This window comes from Neodiprion fabricii, chromosome 6, assembly GCF_021155785.1.
Source record: "Neodiprion fabricii isolate iyNeoFabr1 chromosome 6, iyNeoFabr1.1, whole genome shotgun sequence".
Lineage (NCBI taxonomy): Eukaryota > Metazoa > Arthropoda > Insecta > Hymenoptera > Diprionidae > Neodiprion > Neodiprion fabricii.
In genome coordinates this window covers 9,461,289-9,481,710 of record NC_060244.1, presented here as the reverse complement: position 1 = coordinate 9,481,710, position 20,422 = coordinate 9,461,289, and the positions used below count along the sequence as shown (strand labels likewise).

Sequence of the window (20,422 nt, the reverse complement as noted above, 5' to 3'; positions counted from 1 at the left end):
TAGGCTGCCATTTTGATCCGAGTCAACAATAGAGCGCGCCATCTATCGATTCCTGAGGGGCACAGGCGGGATTTTTCAAACAATGAAGGGGAAAGCGTTTCTCTCCCGCTCTCCCCCCTCGCCGTTAGCACTTTACCCGCCCACGCCTCCTCGCTCCGTTCTCTCGGTGACCCAGAGACTAGGCGCTCGGCGTTCTTTTACCTTTATTTCTCGTGTATTCGCCAAGCGCGCTTCTGCCGATACGGATGCCAGCTCCTTCGGGAACCACGTTTGTGCAATACATTGACTATTGCAATTATTTCCGTTATGTAATGACGACTTTTTGTTGGCATGAAACATTTCGTCTAATTTTTTTTTTTTACACAGCTGTAGCACGGGCCTCATTCAATATGTATTACGTACAATACACGCGGCGAAACAACCTGTTGATCATGGAATAAACGTCCCTCAATTTTGAACGAAATTTTGACATTTTCTTCCCCTTTAGTCGGAATATTGTTATGTCAAAAAGGCATTCTAAAGATTTGCCGCGCTATTCTTTTGCAGTTTACGAGTATATCGTACATACAAACAACGATTATAGTATTACGGTAAATTAAATTTGACCAACTACTTTTTTTTTTTTTCATCGAAGCGGAGAAGTTGATAATTCACAGATTGTTTGACAAATTTCAATGGAAATTTGACAGGAGATCTCATAATTGTTCTGCCCGCGGAAAAAAAATTCAGGTATCATATCACGTATAGCCGCATGCATAATTTGGAAATCGTAAGAGGCAATAATTTCGCGTGAAGGCCAAATACCAATTTTGGTGTTCCCGCGATTCGGGTATTTCGCAGCGTTACGTGAAATTTGCATGCAAATTGATATTTTTATTCACGTGAGTATTACCTAATCTACGATCATTTCTGTCCCGAAATATTATAGCGTTATAATTTTTCGTTTGTGAGCAACGCTTCGGTATTCGATACGTACGAACATACGCGACGTGAGTATCGGCCGCGATGCGCGAGGCCGGCAGAAGAATATCGCAGGTGGATGAGGGGGGGAGGGGGACATTAAGTCGGCAGAGATTCACACACGAGACTCCTCCTCCCGACTCTGGTTCGGTTCCTCGTACGATCAACCCGCTCTACGCCCGCTCTTCACGAACATTCCGCGATACTCACCCGACTGCACCCGACCTTGGGGTGGGTCCATCGCTTCCATCCTTGCGTTAGATTCATCCATTATAACGCATCTCCGACCCGATTCTTAAAAACCTACCTGTAGCTCGGCAGAATCTTGGTAGAGAATTTTTTTCCGAAGAATATACGTATACGGAGACCCAGAAGCTTCGATTTTGTCATATAATTTGTGCATATCTATTTCGTTACATTATTTCAGATAAGTACTGGATTGATGAAAACTTGAAATGATATCGCTGGTTGATATGGGTTCCAAACTGTTATAAGGGTGCCATTGTAGGTCTTATGAATGTAACAAAATTTAGTTTACTTAGTAATCATTCTTTATCTGGCAGATGTAATTTTTACAATAAATTATACAATTGCAGTATTGAAAAATTCATGCAAAATACTTTTTCTTTCTTTATTTCCTTTCCAATTTATTTGTTTCTCATTGATTCAAGCGTGTTGATTTAACCGTATTTTTGATTACACAATTACCTATATACGTAGACAGTGATGATTTTCAGTCATTTGCTGAGTTTTTTTTTTACAAACCTCTCACACTTCTCAACCAACTCATGTGTACGTATATCTTTTTGACAATGGCCCTAGAATTAAAATAAGTTCGATTCCACGGAAATAACGTGAAAAATTTTTTTACCAACTTTTATTAACTAGATAATCAAATTATGTTAAGATTAAACTTGAAAGATTACGTGAACAATGGTACAACGTCTCGAACATAGATCTTAGATCTATATTTACAAACACTATACCCTAAGAATTTAACTATTTCAAACATTTCTCCTACTTTTAAAGTCTTGTGAAAATTTTACAGGCACACATCTGTTATTATTTCTTCCGAAACACTCCATACGTGAAATAAAAAGAAGAAACAAACCAGCGTTGGTAAATTATTTGAAATATTTTCACTGAAAATTACAAAATTCTATCCTTGAAACAACAAATTTTTGTTACACAGCTAAGAATAAACAACATTCATTGCTATAATATTACAATAATAATAATGTAAGAATATATATTTATAGTATTATGTGATAACTTGTGATCATGATATTTCAATGTTGATTCAATTGTCATTCACTCGATTGATAATCCATAATAGTATTAATGACGTGATTGGTTATTGCTAATTACTAGAATTGTTGCAGGGTTATTTATTCTTGTTTTCCGTTTTTTTTTTTTTACTTCTGCTATAATGTAATATTGAGTCGTACACTTGTACGTGATATGAGTAGAAAATAGGATTCAACAATTAAGACACTTAGTTGAGTATATCGCAGTCGTTGTAGGAAGTGTACTGATGCCGCCTAGCCGTTAACCCTAACCTGGGCTATTTTTAATTGATTTATCGTTCATTTTATTCCATTATTCCCTTAACTTTCAAAGTGTAAAAACAAATAGATATATTTAATTATAGCATGGTACCTATATTGGATCAGCATCCAGCAGTTCATCAGTTTTCATGTGACCGGAAATCAGAATTGAAATGAATGGTCTAATACTATGGTCCGAAACAATAAATTGTGGCAGTTATATATCACGACGTCTTCTAAATTGGATGAGAACAGTACATTACGCATTTCGGAGAGGAACGGAAACCTGTTCCAGGTGAATATCGTGTTCACCTACAACTCAAAGAAGTTTGCGTACTGTATTATATATAAGGTAGATTGTTGACACGTAAATTATAACGGGTTTCTACAAATGTCTAATTTGTTGAAATAAATAATCTACGAAAAAGCTTATTACAAAAGTATTAAATATCTGATCTCTATACCTCGAAATATTATGAAAGCAACGTATTACTTCGAGCAAAGTATTGAATAAAAATTACAAATATTAAATAATAAATAGGCTTACAAGGTGCATTTCCTAACACGACTTTGGCTTTGACAAAATACACCCACATAGATACCTAGTTACGGTAACATATAAAATGCAATATTCGTACGATTGATATTGCTTTTCTGTCTTTCTTTATAAACTTCCGAAATTAGAAAAGAAATTCTTATAACTTTAAAATAACCGTACCGACGGCTACCTCATTTGTAATTTTCTTTGTTGCCAAACTCCGAATTTTCTATAGGCAGTGTTCAAGAGCTGGTTCAGGTGACTAGTCAAGTGTTGACTGACTGCCGAAAACTCCCTTTGAACACGATCCTGTACAATTACAATCAAAATAGCTTAAAGAAAAGTTCCACGTCAAAGACTGGAATAGTTTATCAGTAATATCAAGTTACAGATACGTAGAAATACGCCAATGAAAAAATTATTCTCTAAAGATTGATTCTTACCTCAAATGGCTTCAGCCTCGCAGAATGAAATCTGTGAAGAGCCTCATGCATACGAACAGCCTTCTCCTCGAGCTGGGGAGTGTTCGGTGGAAAACTCTTCCAAAAATGCCTTAATAATTCGCACGTACACATGTACATATTACGTAATTCTTTTTCCAAATCTTTCGGAATTAATTCTGTAACAAGGGAGAGCACATCAATTTTTATCAAATACTTCGCGATTAGAGAAAAGTGCATAACAGCTTGTAGCCCACATCTTTGGGTCTCTGGAACTTTATATACAGCAGAAAAATTTCACTACCGTTTGAACAAAAAATCCTGGGTACTTACGTCCTAAACTATCCTCTCGAAAACCTTTCATAAGAGCACCACCAGGCGTAAGTTCTCCCAAAGCAGATACTGCAGCTGCTGGACTAACTAAAGAGGTTGTTGCATGTCTCGGTACATGGTTCCCATTCACCCAATTGCTCGCTTCTCTTCTGAGTTGCGTTAAGGTGACTTGAAGCTCTTCGTTGGTGGCTTCTGCACTTCCGCTACCCGGTACTGGTCCATGTAAATATCTGTCAATGTGAGACAGGTTGAGGGGAGCTGTGGTCTTTGCGTTTAGATCACAGCTGGCATCAAGATCATCGTATACTAATTTCTCTTGTATCCTACGCTGTAAAATGATATCAAATATTAATGAATAATGATTTTTCACAAACAAGTTCATTCTATTGATCTCACAATGCAACCACTGAATCAGCTAAACTACTTACTTTTTTGGCTTTGGCACGATCTTCGATCTGGTTGGTAGCTTCCGATTTAGTTGTTGACAAAGTTGTTGTTCCATTTAAATGAAGTTGACTCGTATCTTGCGAAGTATTCGCGGTGCTTGCTTTCAGCACCATTATACTATGCTGATTAAACCTCTTAATCATGCTTTGGTGTACAATGTTGCCAGAGGCTTTATCAGCTTTTCCTGACCCAGTGCCATAATTTTCATCAATAGATTTGTCTTCAAATGAAGAAATATCAACCAATGGGTCACTGATCCCCGATTGAATATCTTTTTTCAACTCTTGATCATCTATTTTGGCACATTCGGTGAAAAGATCTTTGGTCCCTGCGTTTATACGATCTCGATGGAAATAATGCGATTGAAAGAACTTTGTCCAAAAATCAGACTCCGACATTTTTTGCGGGACATTTTCTACATGCTTTTTTTTCACCGCAGGATATGTTTTAAATATACATTCGATTATGTCTACCGTTAAATTGTATTTCAAACCATTACATCCGTCTGTTTGCGGCTTGATGTCAGCCTGAAAAATTATGTTAATAAGATTGGGTCAATTTATTTTACAACTAATCCAAATATTGTTGTTGACTATTACCAAAAAAGCACCATTGACTCCAATATCCTGTCGCTGACCTTTCTTTGCTTGAGTGTACTCAGCTGCGTGTTGAGCCCAGAATTCCTCAGAGGAAATAACTTGTGTGATTACGAGATCACGATAGAGCTGTAGCAAGGTTGGATTTTCTTGCAACATTCTGTAAAAATCATACAGAAATAAACATTGAATTCATTTTTGATAAACCAGTTCTGAAAGGAAAATAAATGTACCTGCCCTGTGAAATATGAAAACAAATTATTTAGGCAGCAAATTACGTAATTTGCAAACAATTTCAGGACTACGTATGTACTCTGTTGAGCAGATCAGACGTGCGCAATGATACATGCTAATCAACAAATACTTGTTTATTGGACAGGAATAGCATTATTTAATGTGACAAGATGTATAGACTGTGACTAGAAGTGGATAAATTTTTGAATATGAGAACAGTCTGGGATATTGATGAAGTTAGACCATTATTACATCTATAGCAAGAATGAGAAGACTTGGTGTTTAATTGTTATGAGTAATCAAGAATGTATATGTGAAATATCGTGAAAGACTGCTGTTTTTCCATTACGTATATACCTTCGTGATGGGAGAAGATATTTCCACGCGAGATGCAGTATGATACAGTATCCTTAGCTTTTTTTCGCCCCCATGATTAAAAATGCTTCTGGAAAAATATTAAATATTCAGACGAAATATGGAAGTGTTTTGTACCATAATACATTTTCTTCAATTTTATTCATTGATTTTCCCTCTCATTTCTCACTTTCCATTATTTAATTCACAAGTGAAATTGTATTTTATTCCCAAGCAAAAAAAACTACAGATCTGTATCAAATTGGGCTTTCGCAATATCAAATTATATACGTAAAGGTAAAGTAGCCACCTTTATTTTAAATAGTAAAATCAATTCTGCTAATTGTCTTAAATATATCGTGAGGTAACTTCACATTTCATTGTGTTGTAATTTTTTTCATTAACTTGAAAACTAAGGGCAATAAGGACCTGCAAATTCGTGTCGATCAGTCTTTACTGATGAAAAAACATATAACTTAGTGCCAGAAAGAGACACTAGAGATAATTTTCGTATGGTTATTCGACTAGGACTTTTGATTCACATTGCACTTCTATTCCAGGAGAGCACAGAATGATGAAAGTGAAAGAACTAATTCTTTCAACATAATCATGGCCCTGCCCTTGTAGCTTTTTTTTACTACAATAAAGCAAAGTGCACGTAAATTTTGCAAACTGAACTAAACTCATTCTAAAATTACAAAATAGTAATAATCATTTTCAACTTTTCGTTTAGTTAAAGTTACCAACTTCAACCTTATACAATTGATCTCTACTTTAGGCATGTCGAAGTAAATATTGATTAGGCACCTTGAAACTAAGGACCGATATCTCACCTATTTTTTTCTTCTAATTCCTTGTTGACCTTTCTTTTAAACTTGGGTAAAAGTTGTTGTAACAATTCTTTGACATCATCCCGATCCTTGATCTGCGCCTCCTGCCCATTTCTATTTACAAAGTGAAATGTAGACGAGGATCCATCGTGGAGTACAACTTGTAGTTGAATTTTTGCTTTACCCTCCGGCGATATTTTTTGTACTAGAACAAACAATGACAATTTAGTAAATGAGAACATTGTAAATACCCGACGTATGTTGAAAAATTTTGCAAGAATGTAAAAAAAGAACAATGTTCGAAGTACGTATCTATAAACTTTAACACATGCCAAATTTCAAATAATGCTAATCGTATAGCACATCTATGAAGTAAAATCGTAAGGATGTTGGAAATTTTAGATTTCACAATGTGATAAAATTTATCATACTGAAGTGTAAAAAAAAAAAAGAAACTGGCTGATTTTGGCATAATATGTTTCAGTTTCACAAGAGGTTTTTTAATGAATACAGCATAATCATTTCATCAAGCCTTACGTTTAATATCAGCATATTTGTGACTAACGGAAACAGTGTCCCTGTTATCCAACATCCATGCTATCCTCTCATTCATTACATACAAAGTGCCATCGCCCTTTTTATAACGAACTTGGCCCACTTGCATCAAAACATCTTCGGAAGAAGTAGTCATGGCGGATGTATGTCTTCAACTAATGTGTCTGAAAATGTTCATTCATTTTACAAGTCGACAATGATTTAAATCCTTGCTCCTGTGCAGAATCAAACTTTCTTAGGTGTTATATCGCCTCAAATATCTCTTTAAACAACTGTTAAAAAAAAATTTCTCTAACAGATTACGTATTGCGCAATGTTGTTAGTGCCACTTTTTAATTTACATTAAATGACAATTCTCAGGTAAGTATTCATCTAATATTAAATAAATGAGAATATCATACATAATGGATATAAAAAAACGAAACTAATGCAGCAGTTTTTTAAAATCTTTTTATCTTTTTTTTCTTCCGCAAGCATCCGCATATATGCATTACGTTACGCACGTAAGAGTAATATAAATATACGTGTAGAAAAATGTGTGCAACACAGAAGGCGACTATACTAGTATAATAATGTAATGAATGCCAATGAATTTTGACAGATCATCGGTAATGAGGCTCTTTGCTCGGAAATAAGATAAACGATTGTTCAAAGGTAAATGTGAAATTAGAACGAAAGATCCGAGCCAATGACGCGGGGTGAAAAATGTTTCATCAGCGATAGTAGTACGTGCATACAATGTATGTACGAGTAGTAGACACTAGAGACAGTCTCAATTATAAGAGAAGACTTGTTTGTCACCGTCATCCTTGAATATCATAAAATGCCACCTAAATGAAACTTTCTTTATTGTACGCATTCGAAGATACGTGATAAAGATCGAATCGAAAATACGACGCACACCACAATGCGGCGAGGCAGATGTCATAATCTGTGAATGAAAAGCGGGGTAAAAAATTCTCAGTGCTCTCTCTCGACGGCGAGACACCACGCAACCGAGATGCGGCGTACCCGTGTACCCTACTTTTTATAACGTTCAAAACGTCACTATTTCACTAATATTCATCACTATAAAATATCGGACCGACGTATAAACATTGGCTACTGTTTATGTGGGTGAAATGAAGTTGATATCGTGCGATTTACCGGTGAAAAATTGTGACAAATTGTGGAGCGATATACGGGAACGTCCCGCGACACAGCCATGTGCAGAAACACACATCTGCGAAAGCATCGCGAAGACGGTTACGGACGGTACAACACCATCGACCAGCGGCCGACGCTGGAATACCGCGCGAACAACACACGAACCGACTGACGTCCGGTTTAATATCTCGCCACGAATACTCCTCATGATTTAAGGAAAGTTTTAGTGCTTGAATTACGTCTCAGAGGGTCTTTTATTTTGAATAAATAATTATTGCAAAATATATTATTCTCCTCGTTTATTATTTATTAAGCAAATACGTCAAAGTATGATCATCGTCGTTTCAACATATTATTCTTCCGCTATATTACCCACAATTCAAAATCGATTACAGCCCTGACGCGCTGAATTCGGATTTCAGATTCAGAAAACAATTTTACAACGAAACGTTGACTGAACTCCGGAGTTTTTTTGAAAAGGTTTTGCTAACGGGGTTTTGTGCGTTTTATGTGGTCTTGTGCGATTGTACGTCAAACTGTTTTCGTCGATAAAGAAGTTACCGGCACCTTACAATCCCTGGCAGACTTACCCGCCGAGTACTGATCGAGAAAATTTCCCCAGGGGTAATAACCGTCTTTGAATTCTTCCGTCAACGGACCGAATAACCTTTTCAAATATACTCGAAGATCTTTAAGATATTATTATGAATTTTATTATGAAATTATTATGAACCTGTAACAGTGCTTGCTATAAAAGTAATGTTTTCTCTTTTACAAAAAATTTTTTTAAAGAAATTTAATGCTTGACTGCCACAATGGAAGGTAATTTCTTAATTGAGGAGTTGAAAGGAAAAATAGACTAATTACAATTTTAATCTACTTATCTTTCTTGGGGACTAATTAAAAGTTCTACCCACTGTCTATGTAGTTATGACATTCATGTGGAACATTTTGTTATGAACCTTTGAAAGAGAAACCAAATCGACCTATTTCCTTATTTCGAAAATTAGTTAAACTAAGATTTAACTGATCCACCACTAACACGTAAACACAGCATTGGCTTTTCTATTGCTAGAAGGGAGATAATATATTATGAAATATGCCAAGAAAATGAAAATTCTGAGGTGTGGAACAATTTAATTCAAACGCAGGGTTACAACTTTCGTATGGTTTTTAATAACTGTTACTATAAGTGTTGTAGATAAATTTATTTTATATCCATCGGTCAAAAGCAGACTTATTTTACGTATAAAGCTTGATATTTGAATAAAAAGCAAGAATCAAACCTATTATTATTCCTCTCCCATCTTCTTTGTAAATTAGGCTTTTCAGCAATTAGAGCATACCATTAAGCTTGAAACTCCAAGAACGATTAATTGATTTGACAAGTTTTGAGATTAATTTGCAAGGTTTTTCTCGATTTCCTCAAAAATATTAATTTTTTTCTCTGATTTTCTCAATTCAATACACTCGAATACATGCATATATTCTAAATATACGTTAAAGAATAATTTATATAATCAATTTGAGGAGATGCAGATTTTTAAAGGAACTTGTATTAACTCCTGATCTCTAATAACTAATGCCCGTTCTTGTAAATACAAATCATCTAATGATATGTCACTCAGGGTCATCAAACATGTATTTGCTTATTTGAAAGTTAGATCAGCATATCAATGAATATGCTACCTTTGTCCCCCTCATACATACATAAAATGAAAGTATCACATTTCAGTCAATATCATGTCACGGTCATGTCGAAGGTTGCCATAGCAATAACGTCCCTCAACTCTTATTTTTAGGCTCATCATAATTCGAATTGAGTAGTTTCCTCACTTGTCTGACTGTTTCATAGAAGGATAATGTGGGTGTGCCGCAAAGGTGTATCACAAGTGTGATCTACTTTACACTGTTCACATAGACACTGATGCACTGAAGAAGACTTACTGGATCATTTTAATAACACAATTTTTTGCATTGATAAATTGAACACCAGGGTACTAATTGCTTGATATTTTATAGATTTTGAATATGTGGTGCGGAAACAGGAGCTTCAGAAAATAGCTTTTGGCTCAGGATGCGAGAGAGACACTTCATCAAAAAAGGGGATGACTCCGTTTATGAGACATTACATATATGAAGACTTTCCAAACATTTCCCCTACTAAGTATAATCCTCTGGATGCATTTAAAGCTATCAACACCAAGGTTCTCTCGATAGGAATTCTCACATAATCAGTCAATTGCTTTACAGAGTAGCCTCTTATGGATATTCATATTCTTCAATAACATCACTCTTTTCCAGCCTTGTCCTTGTGCTATCAGTAGAAAGGGGTACAGTGGAATTGCACGTTTTGCAGACACTTTGAATCATGGCGACGATCATCCTTCTCCTGCTGAATACAGCATTAGCACATTTCCCCCGAAAATTAAACAATCGAAATATCCGTTTTCATCCACAGCAAAGCGACAATCTAACTTGACCAACAAAAATCCAGGGTATTCAATTTCAATCCCCACTAATTATTTTGACTTATACAAACAACAAATTAATGCTTCAATATCACTGAGATAACTCATATATGATGCGTGTATCAAAATTGTTAACAATATGATAAATATAAAAGCAAGTATATAAACAGAAACGTTTTCAGGCCAGGTACTCACTTGCCTGGAGGTAAGTGTCAAATAATGTATGACCACAGTTTTGGTGGGCGTGTGAAGATGCGCTTAGGGGTTGAGTTGAAGTGCTGTCAGCGAAATACTGACATTTGTGACCTGTGTCAGAGAAAACCGCTTGGTGATTATTGGCACAAACGTAACAAAAGCTTTTTATGCAGACCGTGCATGCTCAAGGAACATAGGGAACACAAAATATACAATGCGCCTCAACTCAAAGAATTTCGTGCAAGTTTAAAAAAAAATTATTATGTTCTGAATGCCGTAGTTTTTTGGGGTCATCAAAAAACAGAATTTGTATTTAATTATTTACATTACAGAAAATACGAGATTGCTCAGAGATACATCGTCACGAAGGGATGCCTGCCAAAATATGGCTTATGCATCCCCAAGTTATAAAAAAATGGAACCGATGCGAAGCTTATCTTTCAGCTTACCTTATAGACTAATTACCGATTTCTTATCGAGTAAAAACTACTTTGATATGGCAAAAAGAGTATCGCTTATACATGTTTGATGTAAATATTACAATTAAATATCCGAATTTCATAGTTTTTTATTACTATTGCTGTTAAATAGTTGTAATAACTTTGTAATATGTGAAATTTATAATTAAAAAACGAACTAAGGTATCTATGCATCAGTTCTTTTCACTTGCTCGGAAATAGTGATTTACCTCTGGTTGTTATGAAACGTGGGTATGATCACGAATGATAGAGACTGATATATGAATAGATTACATTCATTTAATAAGCGACACGTATACATCAATTCATTTTTAGGCATATTACACGTGATACAGATCTAAATGATTCTCATAATAGCAATACAATGAATTCCTTACTATTTCTAATATCTCTACTTGAGCACTATTTACAGAAAGATTATATAAAAATATTTCGCTTGTCAAATGGTTAAATGCCTCAAATAATATAGTATAGTAGTGTTTAACTGTATTAGAATATGGTATAACTATTATAGCTGTGTGTAACAGATAATATTTCGTATTACACATTACGTATATGTGGTAATCAGTCAATCAGGAAAGAATTGCTTCTTGTCTAGATATTAAAAATATGCAGAGTAATACCACTTGTATCAATTGACGTATATTAACTGTATTGTAACAAGCTGTTCTAGAAATACGTGTGAGGGCAAGTATTACATTTATTTTTCTATTCGACATAAGCTGTCATTCGCAGAATAAGGTTTTGGTTACGCAATTCCATAAAAAGATATTCGATGAAATGCGGGCACTTTACATATAACAACTAAGAGTTTAGTTTTAGCTGCTGAGAGGCCTGTAGAAATCGATACAACTTGTAAACCACGTGTACAAAGTTTTGAATTGAAACGAAATTTAATTACGAATTATTGTCACCTATTCAAGAATCACTTTGATTTGAAAATAACCGGTATTGAAAAAAAGGATTCATTTGTGCTAGAGATAATAGTTCTTAAAAACTGTTATGAAATATTCATATACGACAACAAATTTAATACTATTGTCGGATTTATAAATAAGTTCAACAAAGATTAATGGATCGAAATCAGATATCATTATTGTTTTAAAGCAATGAAAACAGAAACTCTGAACAATATTTTAATGTTGTCTGAAATGAATACCGATTAAATGTAGAAATACCGTAAGACTCAGTGTAAACATTACATTTTGTAACTTGAATTAGTAGTAAAGTAGTAAAAATAACCGTATTTAAGATATGTTAAAAAACATTGTGGTTTACATGATATAAAAAAAATTGTTAAAAATTAACTTGCACACAATATTTCTGTTCAAAGTTGACCTACAACGCAGGCAATCCAATTAACGAAACAACATCTCGTTGACAATTATACAAGCCCTTAAAAATATTTTTAATTATAAGTAAAGCAATAATCATAAATTATAATCAATACCCTTTAAAATGTCACTGATTACGTTCAGAACTTGGAAATTGGTATATACCAACAGCTAGCTTTCAGCATCACAGAAATTTACAAGCAAAGTTTGAATCGTCCTACTTCCTAAATTGATCAGAAATCCAATCCTGCAATACTTGAGGAATTGAAAAATCAGAACAAATCGTACAACTATAATATTCGAGCTTAAAAAAATGGAAGCCAAAAACTTAGCTATCAGTTAAAGAATGGTCACTCTCGTTTTGGCGACTGATAACTAATGGTTTGTTAGTCTCCTCTGTAGGGTTTCCTCCATCTGGAGCTTGTCGAGTGACTACAGACACTGATGAATCGGATGTCATTCCAGAACTATTATCAACAACATGTTGCCTTAGTCTAACAGAAGAAGTATCTAACGAAAGTGTAGTTGTTGACTCTGTACTATTACTAGTCATTGATTCATCAGAATTTGGTTTATCAGCTTCTGTAACGTCAATATTTCCGCCAGTATCATCGGACACCCCTGTTGGTGTCATTCTAAGGAAATCATTACCTTCTAAGCTTTTAGAAGTATTTGCTTGAACTCTGTTCTGGCTAACATTATCTTCGACCAAAGATGTATCAATTTCTATTAAATTTCTAAGTCTACCCAACCTATTATTGATAGTAGTATTGAAATTCTCTGTATATCTGTTGTCCAACTCTTCTATTACAACTCCGTCATTCGTTGCATTCAAATTTTCTACGCCTTCATTAGAATTATTTGGATTTGAAAATGAATCAGAGACGTGAACATTAGGAATTAAGTGTTGATACAATAATGGATTGAAAATACTCTCCGAATGCATATGGCGAACATTTGAAGTCAACAAGTGTGTTGTCAAGTCGTCAAATTCAGTAAAATCATTATTTTCCTCGGTGACTAATTCCTCCCGAATCATCGTTGATACCTTATTTCTTTCATGCGTTACATTGCTCGCAGTAGTGTCAGCAGCATTGTTATTCTCATTGACATCTCTTGTTACTACATTTAGCTGTAAATTAATAGATGATGGATTCTGATTTTTATAAGTTTCAGTGCGCTGAATGTCCTGATACTCTGTTTGCGTCGGAACAGTTCGCACATTAACTTCTTGATTACATTTTCTATTAGTATGTGTATTGTTGTGTCGTAAACTAGCGATAAAATCGTGAATATTTCTTTTGATTGGAAAATTTCCCGCTGGTGGTGGTGCAGATGTTAGAGACGTTAATTTATCTAGTAAATGGTTTATGTGCATTCTAGCGCCCCTTGTAGGTTGTTCAGCTACATCATCTCTCGCGTAACAGTTATTAGAATAGTCATCATTTCGATTCCCACCATCAAAATGTCCATTTGACAAACTCTGACTGGAGTGCACATGTGAAGTTGTAGAGTAACCGGTGTCTGTTAGATTTGGATCCGTACTTTCTGTGTTAGCATTGTGATTATTTGGCACGTATCGGTTTTGGATGTCGATAAAAAAATTTGATTCCCGATATCTATTTGTTTGAGAGCATTGACTAGATAAATTGTTAGTTGTTTGTGGTAGAGGTTGCCAATCTTCTACATTCCGAGGCGCGATTCTCGCAGAGTGATCATTCACAGTGTTTCCATTTTGATGATGTGCAAGTTCTAAATCCGGCTCATCAGCATCGAAGTCAGGATCAAAGTCAACGTCAAAATCTTCATTTGTTACATCGTGCAATCGAGATTTCAATCGTTTTGTAATCTCATCCAACTCAGTCAACTTTTGCCTGTAATTGCAAGTCATGCACATAAAAAATTAAAAATGCAAAATTGTATAACAATATTGACTTATATCTGTATATAGAGATATGAAAATCAATAGACAACAATATAGGTTTGAACTCACTTGAGAGATTGCGACAAAAACGTCATAGAAACATCACCTAGACTATGACCGATGTCATTCCCTGGATCATTTTCTAATTCGTTATAACTAGTACAAAATCCATCATTATTGCTAATAGTGTGGTTTTGTGATATTTGTTCCACAGGAGGGAGAAAATTTTCTAAGAGGACACCAGTACTCTGTGGAATATAGGATGCTGCCAATTGCGATATTTGTTGGTGTGGAATACTTGTGCTAGAAGTCGATTTGATGAACATTGAGATACTTTCCAGCGGTGTAATAGTGACCTATACAAAAGAAGACGGAAATAACAAATAATTGTTTTTTCTTCAATATGTTGATGGTACTCGCTTAACGAGGGTTCATATTTTATGTACTTACTTTTATTTGACCGTTGCATTTCCCAGTAAAATCCATGATGTGAAACCATCCGGATACAAGAGGGAACCCAGCAAGTAATATGGACAAATCAACAGCTGCAAATCCAATAACTATATCCCTATTCAAGTCAAAATTTGGACTTGTCGTAGGATCTAGCAGTCGCCAGATTTTTAATATCATTCTTTTCTGTTCCTACAACATAAATTTGATAAGAGTTAGAACTAATATGACATGCAATGTGTAAATTTGCAAAGACAAGCTATTAATGACTCTAGTTAGGTATTACATTTACGAGTAAGTCAGAAGAGAGACGTGTATCGCATCTCCATTCCCATTTTGGACTGCAGCTGTTAGGAAAGATATTTGTGATTTTGTATGAACCGAATTGTGTTCCATTATCTTGCTGCGCAGGTTGAAAAGTCACGTATGTACTTGGTTCAATAGCTCCTTCAAGTTTTTCTACTTTAGGCAAGTGCAAGGCACATTCAATCTCTACGTGAGCCCTAAATGATGATTCCTCATCTATGTGTACCATCATATCCCTTAATTCATCATGTGTAACAGATTTCTCTGTGATCAGTGGTTTAGGATTCGAGTTTGAGTAACTTGTGCTTGGAACTTGATTGACAGTATCATCATACTCTGCGCCAACTCCAACACTTCTATACATCTCAGTGGGCATACAGTAATTTTCTCTAGGACTACTTTCCAAGGAAGAAACACTTTCATTACTCAATGGTTCTAAGTCAATTTGTTCTACAATAGTTGACATTTTACGATGGTTTGGTTGAACAGTGTGAGCCTCAGTTGCAGTATGACTGCTAACCTTTGGAACACTAAGTGTTTGAGCCAAATGGTCAACCAGTGCATGTAGAACTGAACTTTGTGAGCCTGAGGGATCATTTTGAGCTTCCCTATTTAAAGTATCAAAAGACTTCACATCTTCAACGCTGGTAATTTCAGTCTGTGATTCCTGAGTTTTTTTATCTTGAGGCGCAAAATAAATTTCTTCAGCGTGAAAATGTTGAAATCCGCTATCAAATCCTTGTAGGAAATCTGTAGAAGCATGAGGATTGTCGCGACGAACATGAATTCTCTGATTAAGAACTTGACTTTCGCCTGTAGACAAGTTAGATTTCTGTGTATTCTGAGAGGCATTCCTCAAAGAACTTTGAATCACACGAGGTGTTATGTTGCAGTCTCTAAGTCCTCTGGTCATTTCTAGAAGAGCGATTTGATCCGCAGTGCCAAGAGCTACCAAAGCCAGTAGTTCCCCACAATAGTTGCCAGTTATTGGTTCAGAAATCGGAACCCATCCGTCAACGCTTATAACAGGATACTGAGAAAATATTATCACATAAATTTCATTATATTTTGCTTTTGAGTTGTTATATCATCTGTTGAAATTTATGTATTACCTTTGATAATAAAAGATGTGGAACCACTAAAGAATCGCGATAAGCGACATACAACTGATGAACAGGTAGTTTGGCAATACCGAGTAAACTGTCTTGTCCTGAAATATTTCTACTCCAAACTTCGGTAACGATGAAGTTATCCTTGGTTCTATCGAGCAATTCTTGTCCGTGCAACAATGGAACTAGCTGAAATACAAGTGTACGCAATTGTTGTATGCAATTACTTTCAAGTTCATAACTGATATAATAATAAACTGGACAAACTTACTTCGTGAAAATGGTAAAACGGATTCTCAGTATCATTGCACAATTGGCTAGTAGCTCTATCTTCTTTCCAAAATGCTCGACATATTAAGTACGTATTCAATTTGGGTAATCCTTTACCTTCAGCTATGTATATCAATCCATGCAGAAGTGTCTGTATGATCATATAATTAAACCGTAAAACACGATAAGGAGAACTATTGATTGTGAACAGCAATTATAGAAATAGAACTAACTTTTTCTTCTTTATTTTCACTAGGTTGATCGACTTTTACATATCTATCTTCTGTGTCGCTTTGCCTATTCTCCGTGACACCGTTTTTATTACTCCCACTAGATTTGCTCCCACTGCAACTATAAGAGTATTTAGAGGATGTTGAAACCCTGCTGTTTGGCTTTGAATTGCTACCAGTAGCTGATTTTGCTTTGCTTCCTGTTGTGCTAGGCACCGATGATATCTCATACACAGGAATATTTTGCTTCGTAGATGTTACTGCATCTGGTTAATTATAAAAATACATAAATTCCCGAAAATTCGCGGCACTTGGAGTGAGTTGTAAATGCATTTATTTATTTATTTTTACAAACAAAACTAGAATCCCAAAAACTAGAGATCTTAGCATAACTTCAAAACTTCAATCAAGCTGAAGCTAGCAGTTGAGTACACGAACGTTCATCAAAATTTAATAGGCTGTGAAGCCCAGACATTTAAATTTTTTCTAATCTCATGATACAATAATGCTTCTGTACAAGTACAAGTCTAAAACTTTACTATGTTATCATATGTAAAAAAAATTTCAACAGGTTCTGCGAACATTTAACGTTATTATCAAACAAAAGACAATAATAGGCTACACTTACCAATAAAATCTTTTCCAAAGTGAATCCCATCACAGCCCAGTTCTATATTAACTTTTAATTCTCCCATTTTTATGCCTTTGTTAACTATTGCTAGCTTTTGCGTTGTACTCAGTGTTTCCATTTCTGCAACTTCGCTTACATATATTGATCCAAAACCTAGTAAGGTAGGCGACCTTTGATTCAAATGTCGATTAAAAACCTTGAACTTTAAAGGTAGATCCATGTGAATGTAGGGTTTTGGCAGGTCAAAGATCGCTTGATGATTGAAATAAATAACTGTAAAATAGATATATTTGTTATTATATAATTTTTGTATGTATGGATTAGTACTAGCTATATTTTAATACTCTTGACTCTATGTTTTTAACATTTGATTTTAAAAGTTAGTCCCACAAAACAATATAATACGATACAATAACACTTTGTTTATTCAGGCAAATTACATACCTTGACCAACTTGTTTTTTGGAACATAATTTCGTGGGGCGGCTCTCACTGTTAGATTTCCTGATCGGTTTTTTCGTAAATGATGTATCATATTCAACAAGGTACGTCACTGCTAATGGTATGCTATCACCCCCTAATAAAACGTGGAAACAAAACTTTCAGGAATATGCTGTAATAATGTACCTATGTATGCAATCATTAAAGAATAAAAGTATAAGATTCTACATCTGCTGCGTCAAAAAATAGTAAAAACAAATGTAGGAGTTTGTATGTTATACTTGAGAAAATTTGTCTACATTACTAAAACATTCGCATGTTGAGGAAATGAATATAGTTGAAGAAATGTAAAACGAATTATGGCTCCGGTTTGTAGCATCGCAACTACGTTACGTATAAACTGAAATTACATTAACATACGAGAAACGCAAGATGATCGGACTCTTCGATATCCTGGTGGAGACAACGTTAGGGACTCTACGACAATCTTCATGCTGTCTACATGATCAATCGGGCCTGATTCTGAAATATTTAATATTAGCAATTGGATAAGTAATGTGACAGGGAACTGAAAGAATATCACGTGTTATCAGATAATGGCTACCTCTGTACTTATATGATTCTGAATCTTTGGAAATAACTTCATTCACAACTTCATCAGGCTTGCTCATGACAATCTTTCTTTGATTACAACGTTGCTGGCAGTTATAGCATGATTGAATTGTTTCAGAAGCTAGATTAATCAAGCTTGGTGTGGGAGATGTAGATCTCAATGTTTCTAACGCCTTGCGCTCATCCAATTGACTCATTTTCTTTCCTAGAAAAACACATTTGTTTTACCGAAATTGTACTCTGCAAATGAAAACCACATTTGATCCTAAAAATACAGTAAACTTTCGAGTTCCAAATTTAAAATTACATACCAAGAAAGTATTCATAAAGCTTGGCTTCATTCTCAATGGAATTGTCAGACGTAAGACTATCTAGAGCAGAACTTTCGCTCAAAGCTAAACGGTCATCGCTGCAAGTTTCTTTGAGAATGGCTCCTCGTAATCTCTGTGCTCTCGCAACAACCTGGGCGACAAGTTTGTCAGCAACTTCGGTGTTAAATTTTTTCAATGGTATCTCACTCTGCATTCGCTTGTCTTTCAATACAGACTTATATGCATTGTCCATGTACTTAGAATTGCTCATGGCTAATGTGTAATTTGACTTATTATCAAAGATCATTTTGTTTGATTTCTGTAGTTTCTCGTCGTTTACTCTCGGCTTTAAATTAATTACAGGGTGCAATGCTTGATCTTCAAACTGCGTTTTTTGAAATCGTTTAATTTTTCTGGTAGTCTTAACACCTTTCGTCATGTTTGTAAACTTCAAACAAATATGAACGTCTCCTAATCTGTTCCCAGCCTCATTTATAATTGGAAAATATCTAGAGTATGTTTTACTCTCGAATATATCCAGTAAATCGATAACATGAGCTGTGGCAATAACCTGATGTGTATTTTCTGCCACAACCACAAGCTCTATTGTCCCGCAATTTTTCAGATACTCTGCAAATAAATCGACACTTGTTCTCACAGCGTAAGTCTCTGTTGTATCTTCGTTTACTGTTTGTGAACCAGTCTTGATGTCGACTGGTCTAGAAAAAAATAAAAATACACATTGATGAAAACGGGTTGAATTCCACTAAGAAAAGGTATTTTTGATCCACCATAAACAGAAAAAAAATTGAGATTAAAATTCAGTAAATCAAAAACGACTCCTTAACAAGCTGAACTAAAACCAAGCAAAAGGTGAGTCAAAGGAGAACGTTAAGCAAAGATTGATAATTTATGTGAAGGTTAACCTATGGACTAGACTGAATTTGTCGTAGCTGATTTCAAAGACGCGCGGTGGATGACACGTGTAATAAAATTATTAAAAAAATAAATAAATAAGGAAGAACCTAAATTGCGCACTGTCGAGTTCACCCCACCAGGAGGCAAGTATAGTTACGTCTCCCGGACTTCGTCTTGACCAGACAATTTCGTCGATGGTGAGGTTCAAGTAGCCGTGAAGTTTCCCCTCAACCAGTGGCGGAAGAGATCGAGAAACATTTACTTCTGAATCCATTTAACGGATTTAGAGTAAATCATAACGTTTCATTAGCCGAAGTTGTCACATCGGGTTTATTCAAACGTAATCTTTTGACAACCGAACAACACGGTTCCCAACACGGTTCCGTCGTTTACACAAGTTCATGACGGCCGCTTAAATCTTGATCTGCGCATGCGCCACGCATGACGCAATTACCTAACACAGCTGCCTACACATACAATGATCACCGTGTGATTTGCCTGTGATCACCAAACGTCGGAATCATAGGCATATGAGCCCGCGACTTACGAGTAGTAATAAAAAATGAGTGGGACTCTTTCTTTTTTTATCTCGGTGGATTTTTCAATATTTAGACATATTTTAATATCATCATTAAGACAAATTTTTTCCAAAACTTTTGCAATATTTGATGCAGGACACGGTGGGGTGCTTCAAAAGTGCTACTAATTTACCATGTCAAAACGATCAGAAGTAGGTACCTACATAATTAATCAATATTTCAT

General features: G+C 35.3%; 3 protein-coding genes across 7 annotated transcripts; 1 reads left to right on the top strand and 2 right to left on the bottom strand.

The window, feature by feature from the left end:
* Positions 1–1,667: 1,667 nt before the first annotated feature.
* LOC124184224 (general transcription factor IIH subunit 1) lies at positions 1,668–8,111 on the bottom strand. Of its 2 annotated transcripts, XM_046573683.1 has the most exons (8): positions 7,981–8,111; positions 6,817–6,998; positions 6,283–6,484; positions 4,865–5,021; positions 4,247–4,792; positions 3,819–4,146; positions 3,489–3,664; positions 1,668–3,354 (listed from the first exon to the last, which is right to left on the bottom strand). In XM_046573683.1, the coding sequence occupies exons 2-8, from the start codon at positions 6,968–6,970 to the stop codon at positions 3,232–3,234; spliced, it is 1,686 nt and encodes a 561-aa protein (XP_046429639.1). In that variant the 5' UTR covers positions 6,971–6,998; positions 7,981–8,111; the 3' UTR covers positions 1,668–3,231. The 2 variants fall into 2 exon arrangements, with proteins under 2 accessions (XP_046429639.1, XP_046429640.1); XM_046573684.1 differs by lacking the exon at positions 6,817–6,998 and having other exon boundaries at positions 7,981–8,101.
* LOC124184225 lies at positions 7,069–12,070 on the top strand. 4 transcript variants are annotated; one of them, XM_046573687.1, is made up of 5 exons: positions 9,341–9,861; positions 10,003–10,187; positions 10,285–10,478; positions 10,634–10,886; positions 10,979–12,070. In XM_046573687.1, the coding sequence occupies exons 1-5, from the start codon at positions 9,843–9,845 to the stop codon at positions 11,105–11,107; spliced, it is 780 nt and encodes a 259-aa protein (XP_046429643.1). In that variant the 5' UTR covers positions 9,341–9,842; the 3' UTR covers positions 11,108–12,070. The 4 variants fall into 4 exon arrangements, with proteins under 4 accessions (XP_046429644.1, XP_046429642.1, XP_046429641.1 ...); XM_046573688.1 differs by lacking the exon at positions 9,341–9,861 and adding an exon at positions 7,069–7,194 and having other exon boundaries at positions 10,634–11,109; XM_046573686.1 differs by lacking the exon at positions 9,341–9,861 and adding an exon at positions 8,710–8,802 and having other exon boundaries at positions 10,634–11,109.
* Positions 11,387–20,059, bottom strand: LOC124184223. The gene is made up of 13 exons (XM_046573682.1): positions 19,768–20,059; positions 18,743–19,461; positions 18,424–18,636; positions 18,240–18,341; positions 17,824–17,955; positions 17,377–17,652; positions 16,752–17,014; positions 16,520–16,669; positions 16,252–16,437; positions 15,120–16,172; positions 14,834–15,025; positions 14,453–14,739; positions 11,387–14,333 (listed from the first exon to the last, which is right to left on the bottom strand). The coding sequence occupies exons 1-13, from the start codon at positions 19,932–19,934 to the stop codon at positions 12,788–12,790; spliced, it is 5,286 nt and encodes a 1,761-aa protein (XP_046429638.1). The 5' UTR covers positions 19,935–20,059; the 3' UTR covers positions 11,387–12,787.
* Between the last annotated feature and the right edge of the window lie 363 nt (positions 20,060–20,422).